General features: G+C 36.9%; 2 protein-coding genes, 1 long non-coding RNA gene and 1 pseudogene across 3 annotated transcripts; 1 reads left to right on the forward strand and 3 right to left on the reverse strand.

Moving 5' to 3' along the window:
- Positions 1 to 433: 433 nt before the first annotated feature.
- LOC131775207 (uncharacterized) lies at positions 434 to 3,194 on the forward strand. Its single transcript, XR_010718323.1, has 3 exons — positions 434 to 799; positions 1,499 to 1,552; positions 2,735 to 3,194. It is a non-coding gene; the product is annotated as an uncharacterized lncRNA (long non-coding RNA).
- A 3,501-nt stretch (positions 3,195 to 6,695) lies between these two features.
- On the reverse strand, positions 6,696 to 8,778 carry LOC131775231 (adenosine receptor A2b-like; annotated as a pseudogene).
- Positions 8,779 to 15,316: 6,538 nt separating this feature from the next.
- LOC131775230 (adenosine receptor A2a-like) lies at positions 15,317 to 16,291 on the reverse strand. The gene has a single exon (XM_059091331.2). The coding sequence runs from the start codon at positions 16,289 to 16,291 to the stop codon at positions 15,317 to 15,319; it is 975 nt and encodes a 324-aa protein (XP_058947314.2).
- Positions 16,292 to 19,142: 2,851 nt separating this feature from the next.
- Positions 19,143 to 21,244, reverse strand: LOC131775229 (adenosine receptor A2a-like). Its single transcript, XM_059091330.2, has 2 exons — positions 20,360 to 21,244; positions 19,143 to 19,302 (listed from the first exon to the last, which is right to left on the reverse strand). The coding sequence occupies exons 1-2, from the start codon at positions 21,222 to 21,224 to the stop codon at positions 19,196 to 19,198; spliced, it is 972 nt and encodes a 323-aa protein (XP_058947313.2). The 5' UTR covers positions 21,225 to 21,244; the 3' UTR covers positions 19,143 to 19,195.
- Positions 21,245 to 22,763: the final 1,519 nt, after the last annotated feature.

Below are 22,763 nucleotides of genomic sequence, written 5' to 3' on the forward strand. Positions count from 1 at the left end.
TGCAAACAGAAAAAATGGCAAAACTTCTTCAACGCCTATATTCATCATTCTAAAAGTTGCACGTTTTTGCGGAAAACTTTAGTCACAGAAAATTTACAACAATAGACCTCTATGTGCCTCGATACCCGACCGGTCACCCTGCGACCTTCCTCAAGAAAAGTTTGTTAAGCTTTTTATTTTACTAGTACAAATGATTCAAGTAACCAACATATTGGTAAACTGACTGAAAATAATAAACGCTAATCTTTTTCGAAAATCGCGCTTTGTCGAAGAAGTGTTGTCTCAGCCTAAAAGCGAAGTGGTAGCCTTTCCCAAAATTGAAATGAAATGAGATTGAGTAAGCGATGTCCATGTTTACAATAAGTCTGACGCGGTAATTTGATTTTGACACTATTGTCATGTGAGAACCCGTCAAACGTCTGCGCAAAGATGTGGTGCGAACAAACTCGCGACTAAAATGGAACTAGTTGTACTACTGAATGAGTGAACTACGTTGTTCAGTCATGATACTTTTCAGCGCTATGTTTTCATGCTTTCTACTCGATTCGTACGAACTACAGGAAATAATTTCAATTGTCTCACAAAACATGGAGCCACTCTCTCTTCTCTCTACATCTCGAGACGTTCTTACTGCTTGGTTTATGATGAATATGCTTGCGATACGATATTTTTTTCCTGATGCTGGAAACTGAAGAATCGATCTTTTAAATCGATAGTCATCACATTTTTGCAAGGAGCGTCGGAGCTGTAATCGTGTAATTAAACAGGGTCTTGGCAATTTGAGCTCACAAGCACGCTGGTAAGCACATGATTAGCGTAAATAATTGTTGTTTACAGTTTTTTAATCCGAGGGCCGTTTTCGAGAGTCCGTTTCTGTAACCTTCTTGGATACTTTCTGTTGAATTCATTGAGGTACAATCTCGGAATTTCATAGGTGATTATGGACGATAAATTTGTATCGGCACCATAATTTAGAGAGGTTTTGTTAACACATTACCAATTTAAAATTCGTGAACCATTTCTGTAACCTACTTGGATATTTTCTTTTGAATTAATTGAGTCACACTCTCGGAATTTCATCAGTAATTTACAACGATAAATCCGTATAAGTAGCACAAGTGAAGCACAACTCAAACTTTCCATACGATTTTAGGAAAATATATTTAATTGACTCTCGATAAATTGACCTAGCCCCAAAAGCCTGGCTTATGACTCTGGAGGTACTGAACTTGATATATTTGATACAAAAGGCACCCTAGAAGGAGGAAGGTTAGAATAAAATGATTGCTTTTACGACCTTATATTGCACCCGGTTTACATAATTATGTAGATAATTGCTTAAAAAATACCAATTATAGCTTTCTTCAGAAGCAAAGACACGTAGGTAATATGCATCTGCTTTATTTTTATTGTAAGGGGTTTATTTTTATGTAACATATATCCGCCTTTTAATTTCCTCCTTAACCTGACTGCAAATAATTGTATGTTTTAATTCAAGAGTGAGAAGATAAAACAGAAGTGTTGCAGAGTTCTCTTTACAGACTGAATTCTGGTGAGAACATCAGTAAACTAGTTGATGTCATCTGCTCCTCCTGAATCTTTAATTTTATTGCCCTAGTCGTTTTCACAAAGCCTCTTTTATATCTCTGTGTGCCAGCCAATGATTAAAATCTCAGTGAATAGATATGCCATATTTTATCAGTCTTTTTAAATTCCATCTTTAAGTTTTTGTACATTTAATTTTAAAATTTGTCTGTCTTTCTGGTACATATGATTACATAACCCTTAAACTTTCAAGATCTCATTAGTAATTCTCTTTACTGTCTGCCATACAATTTATGTGATGTTAGGTTGGAGAATTTGGAATTGGATCAACCAATTATCCTCCAATTGATATTTTTCTTTATTCTCATTACTCGTCTGCTTGGTGTTGTACTGATTGTGTTATGAGAAATTCTGTCTGGGTCACTAGTGGGATTAAAACAGTTAAAATGTGGGATTTCATTATATTTTAATGATTACAATTTTCTCATGCTTTCAAATGTAACCAAAAAAAATTAGATGAGAATCTGATGTTATGAAACAATGGAAAAACCTGTTGCTGGTAGCCTATGTCTTTAATGTTGAAATGTTCATGGGAAATGCTTTTCTTTGAAAGCAAGGATACAGAAGTTTTTGAAGCTAGTAGAAATAAACTGTTTGCAAGAAATGAAAAGCAAACTGACAATCATACCTTAATGCTTGACATGCTTCACTCAAACATGTCAGTTGTGTGTACCTATACCATTGTAGAGGTGTCTTTCATGAAAAATATTTTCTGGTGGGGCTGTTATTCTTTGTTGATCTTTGTAGCCAAAAAAAGCTGGTAAAGGCACTGTAGCGTCCACTCATAGCTACTTGAAACTGTACTTTAATCAGTTGTTCACTTGCTAGTTCGTTTCTAATCTGCACATAACTTGTATTCATTCCATTCACAAATTGCACGTGAAAGAGAAAGATTCGCTAAAATAACAACAACGCGACTATTACAAAGATGATATTGACCGAATAACCGAAATACTGCATACTTACAAGTTATTGTGCCTTCTAAATAGAAAGGAAAACTTGTCCTAACGAAACGACAGTATAACTCCATAACAAAACATGTGCTTTTCGTGGGAAAGAGCGCCCGCGATATTTTGCGTGCGGTCACCGAAGACCAAACCATATAACGTTTATTTTCTGTCTCTTACAGGCACCAAACTTCAATTTTTATGTACACAAGGCACACTCTAAGGTGGAAGACTAGAAGACCATAGACTGATGTTTACTAGGCACTTGCACTCATCACAATTATATATTCAAGCAATACTCTACAAATATAAAACTGATTACATGATGTCTTCAACCCATTACACCCTAATATCAGCATGCATCTTCTCCATACATTTCCTGATGTGCTAGGAAGGAGAATTTGACTGTTCTCCATACATTTCCTGATGTGCTAGGAAGGAGAATTTGTTTAACAATCAAGAGGTTCTTCAGTTGACTATCATTTCCTTTATTCTCATGACCTTAAATTAAAGTGGGCCCTGCTATTTAAATTCATGTTTTTACTTTGACCTGCATGGAAGTTAAATTAATTGGCATCTGCATAATGCACAAAGCAAGAATATAAATGACTTAGCTTATATTAATAGGTTATAAAATTGAAATTGTGCAGACCATATTGTGCCTTTTATCCTTCTCTGGATATTTACTCAAATAACATAGTCACTACCAGTCTCTCTCATTCTCACTTTCCACTGAGCTTGTGGAAAGATGATAACCTCAGTATTTTTTTAAATGAAGAAAGGAAAGCCTGCCCTCTTACCACAGATAGTTCTTTTGTGCATCATTGGTACATACCTAGTCTTATTTGTACATGAAGTTGATTGTTCTTGGTAGGCTAACCTATCAAATTAGTTGTGTAAATTTCTTTGTTTGACTCAATTTTACCTGACAAACCTAAACTGTATAAATAGAAACTTGAAATTTATTTCTTCTCCTTTTGAGGTGTGCATCAAAATTTTGAAGTCATGGTAGGCTTGAACTACAGGTTTGTATGAAATCTGCATGGGTGTGTGTGTTTTCAACATATAAAACCAGTAAAAAGGTTGCTTAGCTTTTTTCATTAAAACACATTTCTTTTTCTAAGAATCTTGTTTATTTGGCCTATGCTGAGTTCTAATTTTTCAAAAAAAATTTTACATTCTTTTGAATATTATTAGATCTCCTAGTATCAGTTAATATTCATGTAATGAAAATAATTACATCAAATCTTGCATATGTTTGGTACGTTTTTCCACTGATCCTACTGACATTTCATCATGCATAGGGATTGGTATTGGCTATAAAAGTATAGTTAAATTAAATATCTGTGCACAGCCTTTGCATCAAATATTTGTAATAAAACATTGTATCCTTCTTAAAACTAGTTTATCAGAATAAGAATGGGTTACCAGGCACAAGTATGGCTTTCACGATGATAGTTTCCAAGTTTGAAAAAAGTCACTGCCTACTAAAATCCTCTGTTCCTTTACCTTGACAGCCCAACCTCATCAAAACATTGGCAACAGGAGCAATTAGCAAATTACCAATACAGACAAGGGGGCCTATTCCCACATACCCCCTCCTCGATCCTGTTCGCTTACTAGTGGACACAACATTTCAAACATGATATACGTTTCCCTGACTAATTATTTTGTAATGGTGTTTATAAATTGTGGAAAATAGTTGGGTTGAAATATAATACAACAACTTGCCGGTAGATAATCAAATAAATACTTTTTACATATCAATAAAATTTATTGTTGTGTTTCATGTTAACATGTTGCAATAACTCTACCTTTCAGTAAATTCAACTATTTGCAAACAAGAGAAAATACCATCATAAACTTTTCAATCCAGTTAATGTAGCCAAGAACGAAATCAACTCAAATTTAAAACTAAAGAGGAAACTTGATTGATGTTTGGAATTGATTGCTGTAATGTAAAAATGAAATCCAGGTATTATCTCAAGTTTTTCACAAATGTCTTCATGATCGAATCCTAAGTCTCTCTTCGTCATCGAGTTTTAATCACGATATTTTAGCTCTAGCTTGTCTTCTTTTAAAGCAAACTTTTGCAGTGCAAGAAACATGTTAGACAAATTTCGTACTTCATTAGCTAGAGTTGCTAAGATCATGGGCAGTTAGCTTAAAGAAACCTACATTGTAAGTAGTTACATCAGAGGTTACTGAATCAAATAACAGAAAGAATCTCCAAAAGACGCCGTGTATTTCCAGCCAGAGGACAATCATGGGCAAAGTTTCCGCATAGCCCCATACTTCACTATGCATACAGTCCTTTGAAGATACCACTGACTAGCATGCGTTTTACCGCAAATCGTGAGAACGTCGTCCCCAGGTTCCAGACTTCGCCAATTTTTCCCTTCCCTCCCCACCCCAGGACTGGTCTCATAATCCCCATGAAGAAACTCTTCTACAGCCAGTGCTGAAGAGTTTTATTACAGTTTTAATTATAATGAGGGGCTAGAAAATAAACTAACAGGAGCTCCGCTTTTAGGTTTGGCTAAGTCTATATATTATTTAATATTCTATTAAAGATGACGCAAGATTTTAAGTTATGAATTGTACGCTTTGTGTTATTTCTAAAAAGCTGAAAACCGCGGGCGATTTCCCTCTGAATACGTTGGAAAAAGGCGAGAAGTTCAAGATACTTAATATTAATATTGTGTGACGTTTTTCAAAGATGATGAGTATTGGAGACTTGATTAAAGTTGGCTTAAGTAAGAGAGAGGATATCCACACAGCATTACCCCAGTTTGGATGAAATGTGAACGCAGCTGTTGCCATGCATGGATTATATTCTGTTCATAACATTTAACCTACACGAATCCGCCGTCCTTTTGTTTATACTCGTAGGGAAAAGAACTAGGTTGAAAGTTATAAAATATAGAAAAGAGATTGCGCGATGATCAACAGCGCAGAACATTAGTTACTAAACGTTCGTCTCACTTGGAAGATTTTATTAGAGAAATGAAGGAAAAGCACTATTATCCTTTGCGACCATCTGAAATTAGACTGAAAGATTGTGCAAACACGCAGGGAGCCTGTCTTTTTGCGCTTGTCTCTCTACAACAAATTTGACAAACAATTCGGCGGACCAAAGGGAGACGAGCAGGAGATTAAGGAGCCCTACATCGAGTTTAATTCCTCGTTCAAAGCACTCGAGCGCCCTGCACGATTGGTTGTATTCCGCTTTCAAAAATTTATCTAAAAGTTGATATAGAAAACGATATGCCTGCTTCTGCTTTTATTTTTATCAACAACAACAATTTCACTGTCCATCGAAAATAAATCTAGCATTACTGTTCCCTTGAATTCCAACTTTCCCGATTAATAATTTGTATACCATCGTTGTTTGGCTTCAGTATCTTACGGGTAGATACTCTCGGGTTTGTCACCTTTTACTTGCTGAAAAAAATTGCACACAGTTCATGTAAGTCTCATGCAAGGGTTCAGTTATTAGCAAGGACAACATTGGACGACCGATTGTAAATACATGATCGGCGTTCATGCAAAAGTGCTACTAGATCCTAAAGATTTAAAACCGTAGACCTAAAAATCAATGACTGAACTGTCTTTGGTTATAATATCAGAAGATTTGAAGAACTACCAGTCAGCTTTTTTCGTCGCTGAGTTTGGATTATTTTACACCTTCGCGTAAATGAGAAAAGTGTGTCTTCTTAATCGGGTCTCAGTTCGCTCACAAATAAGCAGAGATAAAAATAATTCCCATGGTTTGACTAAGGAAGAATCAATGTATTCAATTATACTTAAGAAAGATTCACAGCTATGTAAACGTCTGTGTAGCGAGAAGCTGAAAAGTGTAAAATTTCGAGTTTCCGCCAGGTGAAATCCGAGCTTCCGGTAGGGTGACCGTTTTTCGTGGTTTTCTGCCGTTACATGGAATATTTCAAAAAAACTAACCTCATATCCTTCAGTTACTTACCTAGGCCTTCAAACTGACAAAGTATGAGCGAAATCGATTTTTTTTGACCGTGGCCACGATTTCTTTGATTTTTACTGACAATCACTCTTAATAATTTGTACACCATCATTGTTTGGCTTCAGTATCTTACGGGTAGATACTCTTGGGTTTGTCACCTTTTACCCGCTGAAAACAAATTGCACACAGTTCATGTTAGTCTCACGCAAGGGTTCAGTTATTAGCAAGGACAACATTGGACGACCGATTGTAAATACAGCGGGATGGATGTCTCTCGCGAGACAAGTTCCATACTACGTCTATGATGCCTCGTCGAATGTGTCTCATCCTCCAACAATAAATGACCAGGTTTAAAGATGAATTAAGAAAGATCAGAGTCTCTCAAAGGCGAAAAAGTTTTTTCAGAGCGATACTTGAGCCATAGAATCTGATGATCAGCCGAGCAAATTTGAAAAGGTGCATAAAAAATGATATGCATGCGATGTACAATTAGTTATATCCTGATGTGGAATATGAATTAATGTGGGAATGAAGCCAACAGCTGCACTAACTAAGCCCATGTCACCATGAGTGCCTCACAGCCCCCACGCGGCGATGCAGCTATAATATAACTCCCGAAGAACTCAGCATCAGATGAGCGTTACACATTAGATTCTCCATCTGCAACCACTTAACAAGAAGTAAAGTGTAAAATGGTTGACCAAATAAACCGCAAGCCACATCAGAAAAGGAAAGGTTCAAATGCTTTTGCAGTTGTTGAAGCTTTGTGTACGATGTAGATTTTCATAGCGTTTAATATGATAGCGGTATAAGTTAGAAAACTGATAAAAATAGAGTCGGCTATCATGGTTGGAAGAAGATCTCTGGTGTCGACACTGGAGGGATAATACTGCAAAGATTTGAGCTCGTTACCACTTGAATGAAAAGTGGGAACTTCAGATAGCTTTATATTGTTATGCTACTGTTTACAGTACAATTATTTTTTGGAAATTTGACACGAGTGGATCCGTCCACTGACTCTACCTTCTTCTTAAAATATTACCTTTTAGCTATCTTTTCATAAACGTGATGATCCTAAGCTCAATAGAGCTCGATTGTTGTTTACTTCATACAAAGGTATACTCCATTATGAAAAGTATGACTTAAGTCAACATTTTAAAAGGTCGAGATGTTAACTAGTTTTGTAATTATAAAACAGACATTAATGATGCCGTACATTTAAAAGGCAGAAACTTGAATGTCATAAAATCTGTCACGCAGTCAAAGAAAGGCGTTCGGTTATTATCAGGAACGACCCTTGAAGACTGATTGTACATTAGGCGGGGTGACTGATTTCTGCTCCGAGACATCTTGCGAAGTATGTCTGTGATAGCGTATCGAACATGTCTCATCTTCCAACAGTAGATGACAGGGTTCAGCGATGAATTAAGAAAGATGAGGGTCAGAGAGAAGATTAAATTTTTTCAAAGTAGTGCTCGAGCCATAGATTCTAAAACCAACCGAGCAAATGTGAAAAGGCAGATGACAAATAGCAAACACGAGATTTACGTAGAAAATACTAATTGCAGATTTAATGAGGGCAGCAAATTTCTTCATCTCATCTGGCTGAGCTTCCTCTCGTATTTGCATGGACTGTATCTGATTCTTGTGCCTTCGGACAGTTAGATAAATCTTGATATAGAATACAAATGTGAGAATAAAGCCAATAGCTGCACTAGCTAAAACAATGGCATCTCGAGTGCTACGCAGCCCCCACAATATCACTGAAGAAACAAATGTACTGTACACCCATATGGAGATCACCATATAAACAACACGCTTGTGAGTCACAAGCTCTTGGTATCTAAGGTGAAGATGAACAGCTAAGAATCTTTCCATACTTACAACCAGAATACCTACGCATGAAGCAAGGGAGAATAAAGCGCCAGAAATACTTAGGATTCGGTAGGCCTTACAGTTTGGATTCTCCGTTCGTAACCACTTGACAAGAAGTGAAATGTAGATTGGTTGGCCAAATAAACCGACAGCCACATCAGAAAAGGCGAGGTGCAGAAGAAGCGTTTTTAAAGGTTTTGCAATCGAAGCAGCTTTGTTTATCGCGTAGATTATCGCAATGTTCAACACGACGGCGGTGTGAGTAAGAAAACTGTTGAAGATACAGTTTGTGATGATGGTTGGCCGAAGATCTTTGAAATCGGCGTTGGAGGGATAATATTGGAAAGACTTGTTGCAATAGAAACCGTTCATGATGTCATCTCGTTTCTCTTGAATGAAAGATGGGAACCTTAGACAAACAGGATGTTGTATTGCCCTTTACGGGATAATGTTATGCATACGCGATTTTTAAGAGAAAAGGTTATGAATGTTTAATTAAATATTTAAATCACAAAATAGAGAATAAAGGTGCCTAACACTTGGAGCCCCAAAGCTGAATGTCATATCATCTGTAAAAACGACTTTCAAACAATTTTTATTGGACGTTTTTTAAAACTTATTCATGTACAATAATTTTTCACTCTTTTGAAATTAACAGAAACTGTTAATATAATTATCACGATGTTGTGTTGCTCGCGTCTAAGCGAACCGAGACAGTCACTCATACCATTCAACACCCAAAGGAAGACGGCTCTTTACTCGACCTGTATAACTGGAGACCGATAACCCTACTGAATGTCGATCAAAAAATCGCTGCGAAAGCAATAGCTAAAAGATTAGAAACGGTTTTGCCGAACTTAATACACCCAGACCAAACAGGCTTTGTAAAAGGACGCTACATTGGGGAAAACATTAGACTTATAAGCGATGTTCTAGACCTAACAAAAGAGCAAAAAATTCCGGGCATTCTTATAGCTCTTGATTTTCGTAAGGCTTTTGATTCTCTCGAATGGCCCTTTATTATGAGAATTTTAGATGCTTTTAATTTTGGTAGCAGCATAAAACGTTGGATAAGTACATTCTATACGAACGTGGAGAGCGCGGTATTGAATAATGGGTACACAACGAATTGGTTCAAACCGTCGAAAGGTGTGAGGCAAGGCTGTCCTCTCTCACCGTATCTGTTCATCCTCTCAGCCGAATTAATGTCCATAAAACTACGCTACGACTCGGGGGTCAAAGGCATTAATTTGTTTGGCAACGAACTTAAACTGTCACAATTTGCAGACGACACAAATCTGTTTTATGCAGATTTAAATTCCGTGGAAAAAGCTTTAAATACAGTCAATGACTTCGGTAGGATAGCTGGTTTACAGCTAAACATGAAGAAAACAAAAGCGATTTGGCTTGGGAAGTGGGCTAACAATAAAACCAACCCGTTGGGCATGAAGTGGACGCATACCCCGGTTCGGATCTTAGGAATTCACTTCTCGTACGATAAGAAGGGGAATGATGACCTTAACTTTAGCCTGAAATTAAGGAAGCTACAAACAAAATTGGATATGTGGAGTGCTAGAAGCCTCACGCTATTTGGAAGAGTTTTAATAACCAAAACTCTAGGTATCTCACAGATCATTTATTCCGCTTCAAATATTGAAGTTCCTGATACAATCGCAGACACGCTGAAAAGAAAGTTGTTTAACTTTATATGGAAAAAGAAGAAGGATAAGATCAAACGAACCGTGCTTTACCAAGATTTAGAGGAAGGTGGGCTACGCATGACAGATGTAGATCTTATGTTTAAAGCCTTGAGACTTGCATGGATCCCTAGACTTTTGAATGCTGGAGATAAAAATTGGTGCTCTGTGCCAAACCACTATTTCAGGAAAAAGGGGGGCTTAATTTTCTTCTAAAATGCAACTACGACACAAAGTACTTCCCTCAATTGCCAGCCTTTTATAAGAACATTCTCAAATTCTTTCAAGAATTAAAAATACTTTACGGTTACGACCAGGAAAGTGATGTAGTACTGTATAATAATAAAGAAATTCTAGTAGATGAAACACCCGTTTATCTCAGCAACTGGATGGAGAAGGGAATCGTTTCTATTAAAGACTTGTTGAAGGAGGATGGTAGCTATCTCTCATTCCAGGAATTTAAAGGAAAGTTTTCTTGCAAGACAAACTTCCTCCAGTATTTTCAGATTATTAGTGCCATACCTGACCGGCTACGGTCGAAAGCAAGACAAATAGAATCAGTTAATAATCAGTTTTTCACAAGTAACGATCATCTTTTTCACCTCAACGGAAATTTCACGCTCAACCTTGATAAAGCCAAATCAAGGGATTTCTATAATCTTTTAATTGCTAAAATCCACACTGGAGGTCAGGCAGGTCCTAAAAGATGGAGCGAAATACTTTCTTTGAATGATGAAAAATGGGCAAAGATATTTAAGTCAATACGAAAGCTGTGCAAAGAAACAAAACTAAAAGAATTTCAATTTAAGTTTATTCATAGAATCGTGGTGACAAAGAGAGAACTATTCAAATATGGTATTAAAACTGACGAAGAATGCTGCTTTTGTGGGGAAAAAGACTCAATCGATCACACCTTTATTCACTGTCCCTTTACGAAATCATTCATACAGAAAGTCATTCGGTGGTTTAACACAACATACAATTCACAGTTCTCTCCAACTACGGAGGAACTTTTATTCGGAATTACCTCCAACTTAAACGAGAATAGTACCACCAGGAAATTCGACTACGTCACACTATTCATGCGTTATTATATCTATAGTTGTAAACTTAACAACAAGCCCATTGTCCTCCACGACTTTGTGAATGCAGTTCACCAAAGGGACCTAATTGAAAATACCGTCAATAACTAGCTCCTGACAAATGCGGTTAAAATATCTCAACTCTCTTTAAAAAAAATACAAAATAAAATAAAAACAAAATTTAAATAATAAAAAAGTAAATAAATAAAAAACTTAGTGGTACACCTGCCAACAGTGAAACTCTCACCAAAACACTTCAAACAATACTCCTTACGTTCTTTTTCTTTTTTTTCACTTTTGTTATAGTTCCTCATTTAATGTATCAAAGTCTCAATGCACAAATGTAATTTAGCAGTAATAGCTTTTCAATCAACGTATTGTATTCGGATATGGTAAAGTTATCGTTTATGTTATTCATATTGTATTATTGAACTTTATTGTAAGTAGACTAACATCTCCCTTTGGAGAGTACGGCGCAATAAAGAGATACTATTAAAAAAAAAAAAAAAATGATCTTTAAGTTATAAACATGTAACAAAAAAAAAAAAAACAAAAAAACAAAAAAAAAATACCATTCAAAACGACAAAAAAAAAATTCCCCATTTCGGCGTAGGCCGAAATGGGGAATTTTTTTGTTCTATAGCTGAAAAGTCAAATTAAAACCGCCACTTTTGTCCATTTCATACAAAGGCTGCTGTTTCTGTCTGTTTCTGTCCTTAGAAAAGTAGAACTGTCATAATACAGAACTCAATAAGTTCATAGCAGGAAAAAAAAAACGTCCTTTCACCAGACGTTAAACTGACACGCTTTCGGAGTTGTTATGGAAATTTTGTAACTTGTGGAATGAATGTACGCCGAGAAATTAATGGTGCCTGTTACCATAGTTGTGATATAAAGGGCTAAATACGTAGACAGAAACGGAGTTAAGGCAGCTCTAGCATTCCTAGTTATACAAAGTTTTAAATAATGTATGCCTCATCAAGTCTGCTGTGATCAGCACCTGCGGTGGCCACAATGAAGTAAAAGAAATAGAAAATTTCTCCCAAACTTCTGATACATCATTTTAAAAGTTGACTTCCTCAATAAATTTGTTTAGGCTTCTTAGATGTTGATATGATTTAGCTAACCAATACTGCTGCTTTTTTATATAAAAACGATTTACTAAAGATTTTCAAAAGTCATACGCGTTGCGTTATTTCTAGAAAGTTTTAAACCGTGAGTGACTTCCCTTCTGAATGCGCGGGCAAAAAGCGAGGAAATCGAGATGCTGTTCATGTCAGCTGTACGAGAGTTATTTACGGGCAAATATTGAACGAGAAAATGCGAGATAGGTTCTACTTCAATTTGTCATGGGAAATCGAACCATCAAATGATTGTTTCTCTAACATTGGGAATTATATTGCATGACAAAAGGAGGAATGAGTAATTGTTATTAGCTCATTATTCGGGCCGATCCACAAGGACTTAACTTCCGTTGATAAGGAAGGTATGTTTCACTGCATCTCCAAATAAGTTGTTGAATTATTGATATTGTAAGCCTGGGTATTGTTATTGTTTAAGAAATTTGTCGGAAACAATTACATCGCAATATTGAAAGCGGCAACGAGTGGTGACTAAGATATGACAAGCCGTGTTTAACTGACAAAGATGACATTATGTGTGTATTTAAGAGAATTAAGAAATAAACAGGTTGGCTTCGTAATGGAAGCAATTCGTTTGTATGTAGTTAAATGAACTCAACTATCTGAATTACTGATTAAAATTAGCTAAGAGTGCTTTATTGTTTTCCTATCAGACTATTTATAGCTTACCACTGTATTGTTATTGTCAACTTTCTTCTTATATTATGCATAGTTTATAAAATGGGAATACATATGGAATAGTGGTAGCTTGAGCGTGATTCCATATTAAACTTTACAAAGCCCGCAGAGTGAGTCACTCAACGCATCTTATCAAGGTTCATCTTCACCGACGTTTTCCGTTGAGCAACAGAAGGTGTTTAATCCTCTTAGGCAATTTACCGACGACGCCATAAAAAATCGATTTCCATTTATGGCATCATCCAAACACTCGAGTTTGCACAAATGACCCGCATCCGGCACAAACTATCACGACAGATTTGCATCGGTAAAACTGCTATTATTCTATTAAAGATGACGCAAGATTTTAAGTTATGAATAGTACACTTTGCGTTATTTCTAAAAAGCTGAAAACCGCGGGAGATTTCCCTCTGAATACGTTGGGAAAAGGCGAGAAGTTCAAGATACTTAATATTAATATTGTGTGACGTTTTTCAAAGATGATGAGTATTGGAGACTTGATTAAAGTTGGCTTAAGTAAGAGAGAGGATATCCACACAGCATTACCCCAGTTTGGATGAAATGTGAACACAGCTGTTGCCATGCATGGATTATATTCTGTTCATAGCATTTAACCTACACGAATCCGCCGTCCTTTTGTTTATACTCGTAGGGAAAAGAACTAGGTTGAAAGTTATAAAACATAGAAAAGAGATTGCGCGATCATCAACAGCGCAGAACATTAGTTATTAAAAGTTGGTCTCACTTGGAAGACTTTATTAGAAAAATGAAGGAAAAGCACTATTATCCATTTGCGACCATCTGAAATTAAACTGAGAGTGTGCAAACACGCACAGGGAGCCTAACTTTTTTCGCTTGTCTCTCTACAATAAATTTGACAAACAGTTCGGCGGAGCAAAGGGGGACAAACAGGAGATTAAGGAGCCCTACATCGAGTTTAATTCCTCGTTCAAAGCACTCAAGCGCCCTGTTCGATTGGTTGTATTCCGCTATCAAAAATTTATCTAAAATGAGGTATATAGAAAACGATATGCCTGCTTCTACTTTTATTTTTATCAAAAACAATTTCACTTCACTGTCCATCGAAAATAAATCTAGCATTATTGTTCACTTGAATTCCGTCTTTCCCGATTAATAATTTGTATACCATCGTTGTTTGGCTTCAGTATCTTACGGGTAGATACTCTTGGGTTTGTCGCCTTTTACCCGCTGAAAACAAATTGCACACAGTTCATGTTAGTCTCACGCAAGGGTTCAGTTATCAGCAAGGACAACATTGGACGAACCATTGTAAATACAGCGGGATGGATGTCTCTCGCGAGACAAGTTCCATACTACGTCTATGATACCTCGTCGAATGTGTCTCATCCTCCAACAATAAATGACCGGGTTTAAAGATGAATTAAGAAAGATCAGAGTCTCTCAAAGGCGAAAAAGTTTTTTCAGAGCGATACTTGAGCCATAGAATCTGATGATCAGCCGAGCAAATTTGAAAAGGCGCATAAAAAATGATATGCATGCGATGTACAATTAGTTATATTCTGATGTGGAATATGAATTAACGTGGGAATGAAGCAAACAGCTGCACTAACTACGCCAATGGCATCATGAGTGCTTCACATCCCCCAGGCGGCGATGCAGTTATAAATGTAACTCCAGAAATACTCAGCATCAGGTAAGCATTACACCTTAGATTCTCCATCTGTAACCACTTAACAAGAAATGAAGTGTAAAATGGTTGACCAAATAAACCGCAAGCCTCATCAGAAAGGAAAGGTTCAACTACTTTTGCTGTTGTTGAAGTTTTGTGTATGACGAAGATTGTCACAACGTTCAATATGATGGCGGTATAAGTTAGAAAACTGTTAAAACTAAAGTCGGCTATCATGGTTGAAAGAAGGTCTCTGGTATCGACACTGGAGGGATAATACTGCAAAGATTTGAGGTCGTTACCAATTGAATAAAAACTGGGAACTTCAGATAGCTACATATTGTTATGCTAATGTTTACGGTATTTGTTTTGTTTGGAAACTTGACACGAGTGGATCACTGACTCTACTTTCTTCTTAAATTATTACCCTTTCGATATCCTTTCATAAACGTGATGATCCTAAGCTCAATAGAGCTCGATTGTTGTTAACTTCATACAAAGGTATACACCATTTTGAAAAGTATGGCTTAAGTCAACATTTTAAAAGGTCGAGATGTTAACTAGTTTTGTAATTATAAAACAGACATTAATGATGCCGTACACTTAGTAGCCTGAAACTTGAATGTCATAAAATCTGTCACGCATTACAAAGAAAGGCGTTCAGTAATTATCAGGAACGACCCTTGAAGACCGATTGAAAATTAGGCGGGGTGGCTGATTTCTGCTCCGAGACATCTTGCGAAGTATGTCTATGATAGGGCGTCGAACTTGTCTCATCTTCCAACAGTAGATAACAGGGTTCAGTGATGAATGAAGAAAGATGAGGGTCACTGAGAGAAGATTAAATTTTTTCAAAGCAATGCTCGAGCCAGAGATTTTAAAACCAACCGAGCAAATGTGAAAAGGCAGATGACAAACTGCAAACACGATAGCTACGTAGAAAATACTAATCGTAGATTTAATGAGGGCAGCAAATTTTTTTATCTCATCTGACTGAGCTTCTTCTCGAATTTGCATGGATTGTATCTGATTCTTGTGCCTTCGGACAGTTAAATGAATCTTGATATAGAATGCAAATATGAGAATAAAGCCGATAGCTACAGTAACTGAACTAAAAGCATTTGGAGTTCTACGCAGCCCCCACAATGTCATTGAAGAAACAAATATACTGTACACCCATATTGAGATCACCAGATAAACAACACGCTTGTGAGTCACAAGCTCTTGATATCTGAGGTGAAGATGAACAGCTAAGAACCTGTCCATACTTACAACCACAACACCTAAAGACGACGCAATTGCTAATAAATGGCCAGAATTACTTAGGATTCGGTAAACGTTACAGCTTGGATTCTCCATTTGTAACCACTTGACAAGAAGTGAAGTGTAAACTGGGTGACATAAGAAACCGACAGCCACATCAGAAAAGGCGAGGTGCAGAAGAAGCGTTTTTAAAGGTTTTGCAATTGTTGCAGCTTTGTGTATCGCATAAATTGTCACAATGTTCAACATGATGGCAGTATGAGTTAGAAAACTGTTGAAGATACAGTTGGCGATAATGGTTGACCGAAGATCTTTGAAATCGACGTTGGAGGGATAATACTGGAAAGACTCGTTACAATAGAAGTCGCTCATGATGTCAATTCCGCTTCTCTTGAAAGAAAAATGGGAACCTCAAACAGGCAGGATGTTGTATTGCCCTTTGCGGGATAATGTAATGCCTACGCGATTTTTAAGAGAAAAGGTTAGATAACACTAGGACAGGTGGGAATGTTTAACCAATTATTCAAAGCTCAAAATAGAGAATAAAGGTGTCTAACACTTAGAGCCCCAAAGCTAAATGTCATATCATCTGTAAAAACGACTTCCAAACAATTTTTATTGGACACTTTTTTTAAACTTATTTATCTACAATAATTTTTCACTCTTTTGAAATTAACACAAACTGTTCAAGTAAAATAATTATCACGAAACTGTTACTCGCGTCTAAGCGAACCGAGACAATCACTCCTTACATAAACCCTCAAATTTCCCATTTCGGCGCAGGCCGAAATGGTTAGTATTTTTGTTTTATAGCTGAAAAGTCAAATTAAAGCCGCCACTTTTGTCCATTTCATACAAAGGCTGCTGTTTCTGTCCTTAGAAAAGTACAACTGTCACAATATAGAACTCAAATTTCCATAAGTTTATGGCAAAAAAAAAAAAAAAAAAATTAAAAAATAAAAAGGGTGGTCACCAGACGGTAAAATGACTCACTTTGGAGTTGTTATGGAAATTTTGCTGCTTGTGGAAGGAATATCCGCCGAGAAATTAATGGTGCTTGTTAACATAATTATGATATAAAGAGCTAAAGACGTAGACAAAAACGGAGTTGAGGCAGCTCTAGCATTCCTAGTTATACTAAATTTTAAATAATGTATGCCACATCAAGTCTGCTGTGATCAGCACATGCAGTGGCCACAGTGAAAAACAAAAAAATCGACAATTTCTCTCGTACTTTAATACATCATTTTTAAAAGTTGACTTCCTCAATAAATTTGTTCAGGCTTCTTAGATGTTAATATGATTTAGCTAACCCATACTGCTGCTTTTTTATATAAAAACGATTTACTAAAGATTTTCAAAAGTCATACGCGTTGCGTTATTTCTAGAAAGTTTTAAACCGTGGGTGACTTCCCTTTTAAATGTGCGGGCAAAAAACAAGGAGATCGAGGTGCTGTTCATGTTAGCTGTACGAGTGTTATTTATGGGCAAATATTGAACGAGAAAATGCCAGATAGGTTCTACTTCAATTTGTCATGGGAAATCGAACCGCCTAATGATTGTTTCTCCGTAACATTGGGTATTATATTGCATGACAAAAGGAGGAATGAGTAATTGTTAGTAGCTCATTATTCAGGCCGATCCACAAGGACTTAACTTCCGTTGATAAGGAAGGCATGCTTCACTGCATCGCCAAATAAGTTGTTGAATTATTGATATTGTAAGCCAGGCTATTGTTATTGTTTAAGATATTTGTCGGAAACAATTATATCGCAATATTGAAAGCGGCGACGAATGGTGAGTAAGATATGACAAGCCGTGTTTAACAAAGATGACACTATGTGTGTATTTAAGAGAATTAAGAAATAAACAGGTTGGCTTCGTGATGGAAGCAATTCGTTTGTATGTAGTTAAATGAACTCAACTATCTGAATTACTGATTAAAATTAGCTGAGAGTGCTTTATTGTTTTCCTATCAGACTATTTATAGCTTACCACTGTATTTTTATTGTCAACTTTCCTCTTATATTATGCATAGTTTATAAAATGGGAATACATACGGAATAGTGGTAGCTTGAGCGTGATTTCCATATTAAGCTTTACAAAGCCCGCAGAGTGAGTCACTCAACGCATCTTATCAAGGTTCATCTTCACCGACGTTTTCCGTTGAGCAACAGAAGGTGTTTAATCCTCTTAGGCAATTTACCGACGACGCCATAAAAAATCGATTTCCATATATGGCATCATCCAAACACTCGAGTTTGCACAAATGACCCGCATCTGACACAAACTATCACGACAGATTTGCATAGGTAAAACTGCTATTATTCTATTAAAGATGACGCAAGATTTTAAGTTATGAATTGTACACTTTGCGTTATTTCTAAAAAGCTGAAAACCGCGGGAGATTTCCCTCTGAATACGTTGGGAAAAGGCGAGAAGTTCAAGATACTTAATATTAATATTGTGTGACGTTTTTCAAAGATGATGAGTATTGGAGACTTGATTAAAGTTGGCTTAAGTAAGAGAGAGGATATCCACACAGCATTACCCCAGTTTGGATGAAATGTGAACACAGCTGTTGCCATGCATGGATTATATTCTGTTCATAACATTTAACCTACACGAATCCGCCGTCCTTTTGTTTATACTCGTAGGGAAAAGAACTAGGTTGAAAGTTATAAAACATAGAAAAGAGATTGCGCGATCATCAACAGCGCAGAACATTAGTTACTAAAAGTTCGTCTCACTTGTCTAGTCTCAATCTAACCCTAAGATTTTATTAGAAAAATGAAGGAAAAGCACTATTATCCATTGCGACCATCTGAAATTAAAAAAGAGTGTGCGAACACGCACAGGGAGCCTAACTTTTTTCGCTTGTCTCTCTACAACAAATTTGACAAACAATTCGGCTGAGCAAAGGAGGACGAACAGGAGATTAAGGAGCCCTACATCGAGTTTAATTCCTCGTTCAAAGCTCTCAAGCGCCCTGTTCGATTGGTTGTATTCCGCTATCAAAAATTTATCTAAAATGAGGTATATAGAAAACGATATGCCTGCTTCTACTTTTATTTTTATCAAAAACAATTTCACTTCACTGTCCATCGAAAATAAATCAAGCATTATTGTTCACTTGAATTCCGTCTTTCCCGATTAATAATTTGTATACCATCGTTGTTTGGCTTCAGTATCTTACGGGTATATACTCTTGGGTTTGTCACCTTTTACCCGCTGAAAACAAATTGCACACAGTTCATGTTAGTCTCACGCAAGGGTTCAGTTATCAGCAAGGACAACATTGGACGAACCATTGTAAATACAGCGGGATGGATGTCTCTCGCGAGACAAGTTCCATACTACGTCTATGATACCTCGTCGAATGTGTCTCATCCTCCAACAATAAATGACCGGGTTTAAAGATGAATTAAGAAAGATCAGAGTCTCTCAAAGGCGAAAAAGTTTTTTCAGAGCGATACTTGAGCCATAGAATCTGAAGATCAGCCGAGCAAATTTGAAAAGGCGCATAAAAAATGATATGCATGCGATGTACAATTAGTTATATTCTGATGTGGAATATGAATTAACGTGGGAATGAAGCAAACAGCTGCACTAACTACGCCAATGGCATCATGAGTGCTTCACATCCCCCAGGCGGCGATGCAGTTATAAATGTAACTCCAGAAATACTCAGCATCAGGTAAGCATTACACCTTAGATTCTCCATCTGTAACCACTTAACAAGAAATGAAGTGTAAAATGGTTGACCAAATAAACTGCAAGCCTCATCAGAAAGGAAAGGTTCAACTACTTTTGCTGTTGTTGAAGTTTTGTGTATGACGAAGATTGTCACGACGTTCAATATGATGGCGGTATAAGTTAGAAAACTGTTAAAAATAAAGTCGGCTATCGTGGTTGAAAGAAGGTCTCTGGTGTCGACACTGGAGGGATAATACTGCATAGATTTGAGCTCGTTACCTCTTGAGTGAAAACTGGGAACTTCAGATAGCTACATATTGTTATGCTAATGTTTACGGTATTTGTTTTGTTTGGAAACTTGACACGAGTGGATCACTGACTCTACCTTCTTAAATTATTACCCTTTAGCTATCCTTTCATAAACGTGATGATCCTAAGCTAAATAGAGCTCGATTGTTGTTAACTTCATACAAAGGTATACACCACTTTGAAAAGTATGGCTTAAGTCAACATTTTAAAAGGTCGAGATGTTAACTAGTTTTGTAATTATAAAACAGACATTAGTGATGCCGTACACTAAGTAGCCTGAAACTTGAATGTCATAAAATCTATCACGCAGTACAAAGAAAGGCGTTCAGTAATTATCAGGAACGACCCTTGAAGACCGATTGAAAATTAGGCGGGGTGGCTGATTTCTGCTCCGAGACATCTTGCGAAGTATGTCTATGATAGCGTGTCGAACATGTCTCATCTTCCAACAGTAGATGACAGGGTTCAGTGATGAATTAAGAAAGATGAGGGTCACTGAGAGAAGATAAAATTTTTTCAAAGCAATGCCCGAGCCATAGATTCTAAAACCAGCCGAGCAAATTTGGAAAGGCAAATAACAAATTGCAAGCACAATAGTTACGTAGAAAATACTAATCGTAGATTTAATGAGGGTAGCAAATTTTTTTATCTCATCTGACTGAGCTTCTTCTCGAATTGGCATGGACTGTATCTGATTCTTGTGCCTTCGGACAGTTAAATAAATCTTGATATAGAACATAAACGTGAGAATAAAGCCAATAGCTGCACTAGCTAAACCAATGGCATCTCGAGTGCTACGCAGCCCCCACAATGTCATTGAAGAAACAAATATACTGTACACCCATATTGAGATCACCATATAAACAACACGCTTGTGAGTCACAAGCTCTTGGTATCTGAGGTGAAGATGAACAGCTAAGAACCTTTCCATACTTACAGCTACAACACCTAAGGACGAAGCAAGTGAGAATAAAGCGCCAGAAATACTTAATATTAAGTAAGCGTTACAGCTTGGATTCTCCATTCGTAACCACTTGATAAGAAGTGAAATGTAAAGTGGTTGACCAAATAAACCAACGGCCACATCGGAAAAGGCGAGGTGTAGAAGAAGCGTCTTTAAGGGTTTTGCAATTGTCGCAGCTTTGTGTATCGCGTAAATTGTCACAATGTTGAACATGATGGCAGTGTAAGTTAGAAAACTGTTGAAGATACAGTTTGTGATGATGGTTGGCCGCAGATCTTTGAAATCGGCGATAGAGGGATAATGTTGGGAAGACTCGTTGCAATACAAACCGTTCATAATGTCAACTCCCACATGAAATGAAAAATGGGAACTTCAGACAAACAGAATGTTGTATTGCCCTTTGCGGGATAATGTTTTCCTCTTTCGACACGAACGGATACGGCTGAATTCACTTTAATTTCCTCTTTTCCATTTGCAATCGTGATGATCACAAGCGAAATAAGTAGTATATCTGCCGATGCTACAGTTCAGCTTGTCCAACTAATGGCCAATATGGCTCAATAAAGATAGACCTCGTTGTTGCGAATGACCACTGAATACAACAAGACTTTGTGCACAACAAGCCGTTTTGCAGGTGAACGTGGACTTTGTCAACAAAGTATGAATTGAGACTTAAACGAGGCCACAAAAAAAAAATACAGACCACTCTCATCTAAAATGCCATGGAGAGGCATACGCGATTTTTAAGAGAAAAGCTTAAACTATCACCATGACAAATAAATATTCAACGTGCAAAATAGAGAATAAAGGTGCCGCACACTTAGAGCCCCAAAGCTGAATGTCATATCATCTGTAAAAACGACTTTCAAACAATTTTTATTGGACGCTTTTTTTAAACTTACTTATGCACAATTATTTTCACTCTTTTGAAATTAACAAAAACTGTTAATTATCACGAAACTGTTACTCGCGGCCAAGCGAACCTAGACTGCCACTCATACCATAAACTCTCAATTTCCCATTTCAGCCTGCGCCGAAATGGGAAATTTTTTTGTTTTATAGCTGAAAAGTTAAGTTTTGTCCATTTCGTGCAAAAGCTGCTGTTTCTGTCTATTTCTGTCCTTGGAAAAGTAGAACTGTCATAATATAGAACTCAAATTTCCATAAGTTCATGGCAAAAAAGACCTCCCGCGTTCACCAGACGTTAAACTGTCTCACTTTGGAGTTGCAATGAAAATTTCGTTACTTGACTTCTGGGGGGAATATACGCTAAGAAATCAATGGTGCTTGTCACCATAATTATGATATAAAGGGCCAAAGACATAGACGAAAACGGAGTTAAGGCAGCAATAGCATTCCTAGTTATATTAAGTTTTAAATAACTTTCGCCTCAGGTGCGGATCACAGCAGACTTGATGAGGCCACAGTGAAAACAAAAAAATAGACAATTCCTCCCATACTTTAAATACATCATTTGTAAAAGATGACTTCCTCAATAAATTTTTTTAGGTTTCTTAGATGTTGATATGATTTAGCGAACCCATATTGCTGCTTTTTTAGATAAAAACGGTTGATGAAAGATTTTCAAAAATCATACGCGTTGCATTAGAGTCTAGTTTTATACTGTGAGCGACTTCCATTCTGAATGCGTACTACGCATGTAGGGGAGTTATTTATGGGCAAAATGTTGAACGAGAAAATGCAAGTTAGGTTCCATTTCAATTTCAATCGATCCACCAAATGATTGTTTCTCTAAAACTGGAAATTATATTGCATGACAAAAGGAGGAATTAGTAATTCTTAGTAGCTTATTATTCAGGCCGATCCACAAGGACTTAACTTCCGTTGATAAGGATAGACGGCATGCTTCACTGC

Source organism: Pocillopora verrucosa, chromosome 7 (genome assembly GCF_036669915.1).
Source record: "Pocillopora verrucosa isolate sample1 chromosome 7, ASM3666991v2, whole genome shotgun sequence".
NCBI lineage: Eukaryota > Metazoa > Cnidaria > Anthozoa > Scleractinia > Pocilloporidae > Pocillopora > Pocillopora verrucosa.